Consider the following 12,060-nt stretch of genomic DNA (forward strand, 5'->3'; position numbering starts at 1 on the left):
TTTACTACTCTTTTCCATAGTAAATCACAGGACAAGGAGACCTGTTCAAAATATATGGAAGCAGAAAAGAAACTGCCAATGGACATTCAAATCATCATTAAGAAACTAAGTACGTAAAGGGCCCCGGTCCCTGATGGCATTTCTAATGCCACCCTCAAACAATTCCCTGAGAAATGGCATTTGATAGTGCAGAAGATTAATCATAACATAGACGTGATAGGATATATTCCAGATTCCTGGAAACAATCCTGGAAACAATCAATCATATTGCCTATCTTTAAAAAAGGTGACAGATTAAATCCAACTATAGACCGCTGGACTCTGCAGGCAAAATATATGCAAAGATCCTTTTGTTTGCCTTTAACAAATGGCTTAAAGAGTATAACCTATAGGATTCTAAACAATCAGGCTTCATTCACAATCAGGCTTCATTCCTGGGGTTGGAACTGGCCCTGATCTTCTAATAATTCAAGCCTTCATAGATTACAAGCAGGCTTTTCACACCATCTCGCGCCCAATGCTATGGAGTAAATTAAGAACTGCTGGATGTCCCTCTCACCTACTTAACTTAATACAGCAATTTTACACAGGAACCTCAATCAAAGTAAGGGTCTATTAACACGATCAATATCTACAACTATCGGGTGTTTCTTAGCGTCAACGCTTTTTAATTTTTACATTCGAGATATTAACCATTTCTATAAAGTAAGATCATTCCCCCCCTAAAATCAACCAAAACACAGTGGGATATCTGCTTTCTACGGATGATCTTATAATATTAGAGCAGACCCCAATTGGCCTGCATAGGTCTCAACGTGCGCTAGAAAACCAAGCAAAAGAAAATAATTTACAAATAAACACAGATAAATCAAATATACTGATTGTTGGAGGTTGCCACATTTCTACAAACAAAGTGACTAAGTTGTGGCCCAATAATGGTAACCAAATACAAGTAATCAAAACCTATAAATACTTGGGAACAAACATAAATGGCTGCATGGTCGATACGCCATACAAGGAAGAAATGAAGCATAAGATGTGTATGCTATGCTCACAAGCCAAATACATACAGAAAAAGAATGGCAAGTTTTCATCTATTCCAACCATTATGTACTATAGCCAGAAGGTTATTCCAACTGTCACATATGGAGCTGCAGTAAACTAGTTGCAGACCAACCCAACTGGATATATTTGGCTGGTCTTTTTTGGAAAAACATCATAAGACTCACAAAAAGCACCCTTATGCCTGTCATCCGCTATGAATTGTGTTTGCCATCGTTAAGAGAAGTTGTCAACTGGAATGCGCTCTTATTATATGAGAAATATAAAAATAGGAGCCAGTATGAATCCACAGTGATTGAAATCACATCACAGGCTTTTATAGAAGAGGGGACAAACATGATAAATATCTAGAAAACAAATTGCAGGAAAATAATGGAAGAGGCTGACATTAGTGACCAACTAATAACACGCAATCCTAATCGAGCTCAACAGAAATACTGGCTGATGGAGTGGATAGAAACGATATCTGAATGTGAACAGTACCATATTTTTTAAATAGATAACTTTGGAATTCAAAAAATAAATGGCCTTCCTAAATACCTAGTAAGGCATCCTGATACACATTATCGATCCAAAATAATGAGATTTCCATTTGACTTATGGCCCACCAGAACAAGAAAAGCTATGTGGTTGAAATATAAAAAATTGAACATGATATGTCAAAAAGGGCACAAAGATTGAGACCTTACAACATATAATGCTCGAATGTCGAGCCCTTGTCTACTTGGTGAAAAGAATACTTTTCAAAATATTTCAGCGACTACAGACTATTAAACACAAGCTCCTTGTGGGTGAGGATGTGCAATGCCCAGCACATATCGCTAAATTCAGCAATCATTAGATATCTAGGCAGAACACAGCTAGATGAATATACAAATAAATATACCTAAATTGCAATGTGAAATGGAATAAAAGATTCTGCCTCGATCCGTATAGCACATATGGAAACAATACTGTCCCTTTTGTTGAACATCAAATGTAGAAAACTATTTACTCTAAAGAAATAGACACAGATAATGTATATCTATGATAATATTCTGGAAGCTGTTAACCTATGTCTTCTGAAACGTTGTAATTTTATATTTCTTTGACATTCTTTTAATATGTATAATTCTGCTTGAAACAATTTTAAAGAAACTTTATTTGTAAAGTTGCATTTGCAACGAAATCAAATTAACAAAAACAAATAAAAGAAACAATTATCTGAACTTATAGCCCTACGTGCTCACAGTCTTTGTCTGGCCAAAACTAGTGTTAGTAATGGTGAAGAGGTGTCTAGGTAGACAGTTGCGGCTAGACGTTTTCATTCCCAATATAAAGTTCAGTATATATGCATTTTAGTTGATAGTGCCAATGTAACTTCTAATAACTGGTGGCTCATCAGGAGGCTTTCTAGGAAATTGCTCCCATTCACTTTCCAGATAAATTAGTGCATCGAATCTTACATTTCAAGGTGTTGCTTAAAAAGCGTTCTTCACAAATATTTGCATCAATTGTCTTCTACATAAATTGACTCATTTCTAAAAATAACAAGAAAAAATATAAGTTAACTTTGAGTGTATTTAAATAATATCTTATGAGTGACAAAATAGTTATAAATAAAATATAAACACTCATCAGGGTAAAATTCAATAATAGTCAAATAGACTTGCTCTCAGCAGTATCTGAAAGTGTATGAAAATCTTTGGTCAGTGAGGGTTACTCGTTTGACATATAGTTAATTCAAAATTTAGAGTTGGTCTAAAACTGCTTATTTGCACATATAGATCGATTTCCTACCTAAATGTTGGTTAAGTGTTGGATATGTTAGTCCAGCTCAGATCAGAATGCTGTTTCGTGCTAATTCCAGTGTTCTAAGATGGCACAGTGACGTCATGAAATGCATAGCTCTAATAGCCATTTTAAAGATATATAACAAGCTACCTTATCAAAAAACGTGAACATTATTAAAATATTTCGCTACAATCTTGCAGATACATCACACAAGGTGAAACATCCACTAGATGACACACACCAATTCAACACCCTGTTTGTTAAGGCACATATGACTCTTTTTGTTTGATGTGTCCCATGTCCATACAATAGCGCACTGGAATTGTTTGTGCATGTAGCTCTGAAAAGTGTGCCATACTGTCCCCACACTTAAACACATAAAGCAATGAAAGAAGTTCCCTCAAATTGTACATCCGCCAGGCCAAACATCATTTCTACACCGCCACACCTTGATTTTCACTAGCTGCAGGCTAGCACTAATGAGAGATGCTAAGGCCAGCTTTTTTTGCAGATATAACCCCTGATGCCTATGCAATGGTGAGGAGGTAGTGGCTGAGGAACTGTGGACCTTGTACCACGTACCAGAAGCCGGTTTTGTTAAAAACACTTCACCAGCTTATTACTGGTCAGGCTTGGGTTTTTAAGAAGTACAATCCTTTCTGTCAATTTTTCCCTTTTTATTGGTCATCTCTTTTAGGGTATCCCTTCCTTTCTAAACATATAATTTCCTAAAGATGTTTCTGTATTAGGGACTGGGCATGCTCAGACTGAGACCCAGCCCCCCCTTCTAGAATTCTCCAGAAACAAGAAGCAAAAGAGCCCTTATTCCCCATTTGAGTGGCGGATGTGGCCGCTATTTTATCCTCAAATCCAAAACCTTAAGATGATTGAATGAGTATGTATTGTTCATGGTTACAAACATTTGAATGTTAATGTTAGAGTGAGTGTTGGGAACAGTGATGTGAGCACCAAGCCGATGTCCGTGTGCACTATCCATCAAAAAGAAGTGAGTATACCAATATCAGAGCCTTGGAAGTCTTATGACCTTAGTACCAGGCCATCTACGGTCAGGACTGCATTGACGGCGTTGCTTGTTTACACAGGTCGCTGTGCTTGCATTGCTTGGTCTCATGTGTACCAGGACACAGGGAACAGTTCCCTAACCAACAGCAGTTGGGTAAGATGCGTGTTTGGGCTGCATAGTTGCACTCTGCTGAACACATTAGGATATGACAAGGAATGATTTTAGTGTTTACATGTTTTCAGGCAAAGAGGAAATGGAGTGATGTGGCCTTGAATTGGAGGTTAGTGGGGTATATAGAATTGGGAAGCAAATGATCTATGGTAATTATATGTTGTAATTCTTTGTGAAAAATTATGAATAAGAAAACTGAAAGATTGTTATTTTGTCTAGTAGGATGTTGTGATACTGTGATTAATATCATTACATTGAAACGGACAGTGACTTTGCCTCTGAAGAAGGATACATTGGTATCCGAAACGCGTCAGGCGTGAAAATTGTGTTAAAGAACATTGACCACACTGTCCCACTATCACGGAAAAACAAATGCATTAAATTGTAATCCGATTATTTTTTTTAAAACACAGCACCAGATTGTGGAGACACTGGAAGTTGTGCTCCAAAATTGCGAAATTATTTTTGTGTTAGAAATTGATATAGGATGAATGCTATATCTTGAATCTTGTTTTTTGAATTTTATGGTGGATTTTTTGCAGTAAAAAACAAAATCAGAACTGCTAAACTTTTGTGTGTGTGTATTAATTTGATTATTTTTAATCACTTTGAAATATAGAGTAAGGGGTGGTTTTCCCGGATACAGAGCACCAGGGTTTTCTGTTGGCAACAACTGTTTTTTGTAGGCTTAGATGTATTTACTGATTCACACATACAACCTTTTTATCATAGACTTGTTCATCAAATATTGAGTACTCTGATCATTGTTATAGTCCCGAAATGCTCTGTGATTTAATATAAAGCAGAACAGGAACATGGATTGATGTTGTTTATCCCCTTTCCCTCTCTGATAGGGGTATTTTGAGAGAGTACAATAGAAGTGTACCAGACTGTCCACCTTGCATGATAACCTTCTATCAGAAAATAATTCACATGTTTAGACTAGTTTTACCACTTGCGAAATACAAGTGAGGTGGTTCGAACAGAAGGCCTGCAGCACAGGGTCAGTGGTCTGTGGGCCCTTAGATCCCAGCAGACTGGTCACATCACAGTGTGTCAGTACAGCAGTTTCAAACTGCAATATCTGTGCCTTGATGCCAGTAAGACTGAGATCCTTCTCATTGGGACCCCTGCTCCGGCTTTCCCTCTCTCACTCTTGCCGCCCTCCTTGGGCCCTCTACCCTCACGTTCCTTTGAGGCAAAAAACCTTTGTGTCATATTCGACTCTACTCTCTCCTTCTCTCCTCACATCACAAACCTTGTTAAGAAGGCCCACTTCCAGCTGCACCTCCTCAGAGGTATTCTACCTTTTCTCACCTTCACCCAGAAGCTTACTGTCTCCAGACCCCTGATTCTCTCCAGGCTGGACTACTGCAACAGCCTCTTTCTCAATCTACCTATCTATACTTTTGCCCCCTGCAACTAATCCAGAACAGGACTGCAAGAATTATCCTTCGCCTCCGGCCCAGGTACCGCATCTCTACAGCACTGGAACCTATCCACTGGCTCTCGGTGGCTACAAGGATCAAGTTCAAGACCCTATGCATTGTCCACAAGGCCTTCTGGGGCCGGGGTCCTCATTATGATATGATATGATATGATATGATATGATATGATATGATAAGATAGTTTATTTATATAGCGCCTATACACAATGTGTTTCAAAGTGCTTCAAGTGAGGGAACAAGGGAAAATACAATGACATCATTACAGGCCATAACCAGTAAGGATGTGAAATTAACTATCGTACTCGGCCTGATGACATTTCAGATAGTGCAAGAGCTAAGACATAGATAAGGAAGGGAGGGGGGGAGTGGGAAGAAAATGGAAGCAGACAGGTGACTACTGTACTAGGCCTGATGACATTTCTGGCACAGCCGGAGAAAAACAAAAGGTGAGGGAGAGGGGTGCAGAAAGGAAGGGGAGGAACAAAACAAGCGACTATCGTACTAGGCCTGATGACATTTCAGATAGTGCTGGAGGGGGGCAACTAAAGGAAGGGGGAGGGGACAGACGAGGTTGCTATCATGCTAGGTCCAGGGACAATTCTGATAGAGTAAGTGCATAGAAGAAAGTAAGGGGAGGAGATAGGAAAAAGGAGAAGGGGAGAGAAGGGGAGAACAGAGAGTAAGCATTCAAAAAGAGTGGAGAAGCAAGAGGGGAGAGAGAATACAATTGCAAAAGTCAGTAGTAACACATAATGTTGCAAGCCAGGATACAAGATGAAGATGGGAACAGCATGATTCAGGGCCACCATGAGTACAAGATGCAAAGGAAGTCCAGCATGAGAGTTGAGATAGGATGACGCACTGTGAATCAATGAAGTCCTTAAAAGTTAAATCCAGCATTGGCCACAAGACAGTGATGGTCAAACCAGAATGTATCAGGACAGACTCCTGCAGAAGTAGGCTGGGGGTGTGAGGGGCAGCAGGGTAGAAGAATCAAGCAAAGCAGGCAACACCTGTGTGCGAGAAGAGAGGGGGCACAAGGGAACATCACAGGGGGACCAGAGGGGGTGGGGATGGCATGTGGGGACTGAGGGAGTAAACACATATTGGTGCATGCTTACCTGCTGTCTGAGCAGGGGGTCGGGCCCGAGGTCCTCCTGGTCCGAACAGGTCCAAACAGGAATTGCCCTTTTGTTCAACAGCCCTTCGCTTCGGACGCCCCGGGCGAAAGATGCCCTTGATCTAAGAGTTAAGAGCAGGAAGGAAGAGGCAGGGCTAAGAAGGTCAAAGGTGCTTAGGCCAGGTGACCTAGATCCACTTGCACCTGCTCCCCATCTGCAAAGGAAAAGAGGCTGGAGGACTCTTTAAGTAGGGAAAACGAGCGGCAACTAGGAAGGCACCGGGTGGCCGGGGCTTGCTAAGTGGGGAAAAAGAGCAGCAACCTGGAAAGCGCCAGGTGGGCGGGGCTTGCTAAGTGGGGAAAAAGAGAGGCAACCTGGAAGGCGTCAGGTAGGCGGGGCTTAGGCCAGGTGACCTAGATCCACTTGCACCTGCTCCCCATCTGCAAAGGAAAAGAGGCTGGAGGGCTCCTTGAGTAGGGAAAAAGTGTGGCATCCAGGAAGGCACCAGGTGGCCAGGGTTTAGGCCAGGTGACCTAGATCCACTTACACCTGCTCCCCATCTCTCTCTTTATGCCTAAATACCTTCCTACTAGAGTCCTTTGCCCAGCTACCTCTAACTCTCTGAAGGTCAGACGCTACTCCAAGCAGAGAGTGGGGGGTAGATCTCTCTCCTCTGCAGGTGCCTCCCTCTGAAACTGCCCCTCTTAGACTTGAGCCGGACCACCTGAAGTTCCGGAAGAGGCTCAAGACTTTCCTATTCTCCTCAGCCTTCTCTCTCTCGCTTCCCTGCTAACCTACCTGCATAAATGCCAACCCTCCCGATTTCTGGTGAAAAATAAAACTATTTTTCACATTCTCCCACCTAAAATTGCAGTAGTCACAATGCATTCCTATGGGGAAATGTAAGTCTCCCAATTTCCCAGTGGAAATCTCCCTCCCAGGTGCATAGCTCTCAACTCACACGCTTTTGGCGGGTGTCACCCACCTTGTAAACAGCCGACTCAGCTGCCAAGCCTCCTCCACGCCCATTCGTTTCAATGGGCCTCTCACCCACCAAAAATAAAATCAGGTGTTTTCACCCGCCTTTGCGTCACAAATGGTTGAGAGCTATGCAGGTGGCTCTGAATGTTGGCATGTATGTACCTGTTTGCTGTGCCGACTGGTTGCTTTGTACCCTGAGAGTCTCACCGGGTACCTGGCTCCTCCATGACGTCTCCTTGCACTGACTGGTCACCGCGCACTCAGGGGCTGTAACTGTAACCTCACAGCCCTCCTGCCTCCTTCCACTACCCAGAGTCTGGTCATGTGACATGCTCTGCAGCGGCAAAGATCAGGACGACATCAACGTGGGATAGGGGAATAGTTTGCCCAAACATAGAAATAGGACATTACATCAATGATTTATTGATATTGAGGAGGGTTTCATACATGCCAACATTCCGACGCACCTGGGAGCATAGCTCTCAACCATTTGTGTTGCAAAGGCGGGTGAAATCACCCTATTTTGTTTTTGGCGGGTGAGGCGCCCATTGGAATGAATGGGCGTGCAGGAGGCTTGGCGGGTGAGTCAGCCCCTTATAAGGCGGGTGACACCCGCCAAAAGCATGTGAGTTGAGAGCTATGCCTGGGAGGGAGATTTCTTCAGAGAAATCGGGAGCCCATAGCTCTCTACTCACACGCTTTTGGCGGGTGTCACCCGCCTTGTAAAGAGTGGACTCACCCGCCAAGCCTCCTGCAGGCCCATTCATTTCAATGGGCCTCTCACCCGCCAAAAACAAAATCGGGTGTTTTCACCCGCTTTTGCGACTCAAATGGTTGAGAGCTACGGGAGCCAACAATTTCCCAAAAGGAATGTATTGCGGAAATAATTATTTTATGAGGGAGTATGTGAGAAATAGCAGTACTTTTCACTGAAAAATCAGGAGTCTCCCGCCTAAATCGGGAGGGTTGGCATGTATGGGGTTTTGTTGCTGACACAGAGGTGTAGTTTGGAGGTGACATGTGCTAGTCAGGGGCACATTCTAGTGTTCCGCCCTGGGCACCAAGTTGGCTAGAAACTATCTAGCGTATACAATGTTGTTAAGTAGCTCAGCATTGGTTGTCTATTGAGTGCCAATGCGTTTGAGGAGTAATAAAGTGCAATCGGAAAACGTAAAATTAGAAAATGCGTTGCAATCGATGGGTGTCGTGAGACCCTGTAATGTTCCAATATGGCCGCCGGAATGCACGCTTAAGGATTTTCTTGGCATTGGTGCGCATGCTGTCACCCAGCTTGTGCCTGGATGTCACATTTCATGCGTGGCGTGGTGCCTGCCAGTACGGTTTCACCACAGAGTTCTAATAAAAAGCTAGTGGGCCAGAATTCTATAACCATACTTTAGGAGAGCAAAGAATGAGGAATCGTTTTCCATTCATTTCGCAGTAATGCACGCCATGCTGGTGGAAAAGCTCCCATAGGAAAAAAAAGTTATCTCTGTTGAAAATACAATACATCTTTTTGAACTTCGAACAGTGACGTGTTTCTTCCACCAGCATGGCCTCCAGGGCTGACACACCCTCTGGTGGAAATGTTGGCATTCTAGTTTTTTTTGTTAGAACTCAGTGGGCTTCACTAGGTCGCGTCATAGAGAGGTGGTGCGAGCAACTTCGCGAGATTTAACTTTGTTCTCGCGCCTGCGCTCTTGGGGCCGTCATTTCTTGCTGCTGGTTGTGCTTCACTTCTCCGTCTAATAGGAGAGCCTTGGGCCCCCGTGACAGCGGCATCATGAGCGGGTGTCTAGCCAAGATTGCCGAAATAGAGGCCGAGGTACGCAGGGCGGGGTGTGGGCATAGGTCACGGAGAGACAGGGGCATTAACGAGTGCTACGAGTATACGGGGGACAGGTTGGGAAGATGGCACAGGGCGCCCCAGTGGGAGGGCAACTCTCTCCGTGTGGGCAGCGGAGGGGTACGACTTCATTGAGAAGTTTCTCCAGCAATTTTGGGGGCGCGTAGTGGCAATCGGGGGATGCGATTTTTGTCTGTAAGTACGCCCAGAGATGTACTAATATACCTATCTACTTTTTTCTTAAAGCAATTTACAATATTAAAATATTTAAAAAGTAAGAATGAAAATGACATTCCACCAAATTACAGGCATGCATTTTTGATCTAGGAAGGGTGGTGAACATCTGAGGTGGTTCTGTAAAAATTGGATCCAGTGACTGCCAAGCGGTTCATATTTTAACAAGATGTGCATTAACTCACTCGCCCAATTAACAGCTGACGCCGAGTATTTCATTTCTGAAAATAGTTTTAAAATAAGCTGTAAACCAATTCCTATGAGCTTTATTTTAAGCTTTGGAAGCCAGTGAATACTTGGAAAAGGTAAGTGAGTTAAAAGCATGCAGCAGAGCTCCAGTTGCAGGTTTAGTATAAGACCAGGACAAGAACTGCATACACATTGACAGGTTGTGGATTCTTATGTATAGCTTGGGATCACTATTAAGAAACCTATTGAAATGGAAGCTTATTAAAGGGTTCCTCACGAGAAAGTGGGGTGACTCTTTGGAAGGATGCCTGCAAATCTACTAGACTAGTATGATCATGAGTCTTCTTTATAATCTTGAGGTCCTTGCTGAGAAATATGTGCATTGATTTAGCAAATTTGAGGGGGAAATAAGGAGAAATGTGATGAGAATCCCATTGTGCCCGGCCATTAGGTGTGAGTTTTTACCTCTTTGTCTACCTTGTGGAAGGTCCAATGTTGTACGTTTTATGCTAAGGTCACTACGGGAGCCGGGATCGATAATACTTTGCTTGACTTTAGTGCAATGGACTTTAAGGCTAAACAGAATGTGTAGGATTGGTTTTGGAAGTAAATTGAAACGCACACTGCTGAAGATGAGTTATGCAATAAATCCTATTTACAAGTTAAGGTATAATCACAAAGGCAATTGTGTTTTAAGCATGAGAAAATGTAATCGTGTAGTGAACAGCTAACACGTGTTTCGACCCCGCAGGTCGTTCTGAAGGCTGTGTGATACATATGTTGTGATAGCCACAAGTTCATTAAACATTTTCAGAGGATAAGCAAAGAGATGAATACAAATTCAGAGTGGTAATTGTGTGTATGGTACATTTGGAAATCAACATTAAAAAAACAAGAATACAAACAAAAGGAGATGGTTGTCAAACCATATGGATATGAATAAAATAAATGGAAGTGATATACTGCAGTACAAGAATCAAGTTTGGGCATTGCGGAAGGCTCACATAAGAGAAAAATAACAGTAAAAAAAAGAAAACTGGAATGGCATTCGAATATTGAAAAATCCATCAATGACAAAAATGTCTTTTTGAAGTGGGAAAGGGACCTCATTTGCCCCAAGAACAACCTTGTGAGATGGCTAGAAAAATGGGGCAATCTCTGGTTTCTGGGCTCAAAGGCCGTGGTACTGTGAAGAATGTGGGAGATGGCACTGAAGGAACTTTAAAAAGAACCCAGGAGCAGTGATGTTACTAAGGTGCGGACAGATGGTGAGGCAGCAGTTGAGCATGCATCTATAGAAAAGTACCTGGTTACTGGACGTGTGCTTACCCTGGTATCAGAGCAAACAGAGGGAATGCCTGTTTGTCCTCAAACAGGGAAGCGGGGAAAAGTAAATGTAGTGAGTTGACTAGTGCTGTTTGTTGGATTAATATGTGCAGAGGGCCACAATATTAGAATTGTAGAGGGTAAACTATCGTACCATACAGTAGCTTGTCAGGATAAAGGACTTTAATGGACCTTTGTGGAGTGGTGAGTGATCAATCATCAGTTTCAATCTGGCTGATGCATTTCTGTATGGGTTGAGAGAGGCAAGAAATTAAATGCAAAAACACTGTAAACAGTCTCCTACAGATAACTTGTTAGACATCCGCTTAGAAGAAAACAGATATTTAACAGTATGTGTGAAACTCATCGTAAGGTGTAATGAGAAGTAAAACGTAGGATTTATATATTGTCCAATGTCGGCGTCTAATCTCATGGACAAACATGTGACGTGCCTATTTAAAGAAACAGATTACGCAGTATGAGAATTGAGTGAGCTCAAGCTCAGGAAACTGGGCAAAGGGAAATGCAAGTACCATTGATATAAAACGGAGCAAGATTCTGACGGTATAAAAAGAAAAGGCTCGCCTCTAATGGCGTACGGATGGAACTTGGAAGCAATAGTAAAGGGGTTAGATCCCTGCAGCGTAGAACATCGAACCAATGGTGGTGTGTGTAACAGATGTGATGGGAAGAGGGCCGTCAGTCCGCAACGCGGAGCCGTGATGACGTTGCACGTAGGCCGTCCTATGTAAACAGAAAACGTCACGTCCCAAAGAATATGGCTTGCAGTGTTTATACATCAAATATGTCTGAACAACATGGATGGTAACGGAGCTGAGAATAGAAACCTAGATAAATGGTGAGATGTCTAGGAAACTGATAAAG

At 42.5% G+C, this 12,060-nt stretch overlaps 1 protein-coding gene across 1 annotated transcript in view; it reads left to right on the top strand.

The window, feature by feature from the left end:
• Positions 1-8,886: 8,886 nt before the first annotated feature.
• DRG1 (developmentally regulated GTP binding protein 1) overlaps positions 8,887-12,060 on the top strand; it is a 183,912-nt gene continuing 180,738 nt past the window's right edge. Inside the window, exon 1 of the mRNA XM_069619808.1 lies at positions 8,887-9,405. Coding sequence (XP_069475909.1) covers positions 9,364-9,405 — 42 coding nt within the window. The 5' untranslated portion in view covers positions 8,887-9,363. The remainder of the gene's footprint in view (positions 9,406-12,060) is intronic.

The sequence above is a fragment of the Ambystoma mexicanum genome, chromosome 10, assembly GCF_040938575.1.
Source record: "Ambystoma mexicanum isolate Mex_15411 chromosome 10, UKY_AmexF1_1, whole genome shotgun sequence".
NCBI classification, from domain to species: domain Eukaryota; kingdom Metazoa; phylum Chordata; class Amphibia; order Caudata; family Ambystomatidae; genus Ambystoma; species Ambystoma mexicanum.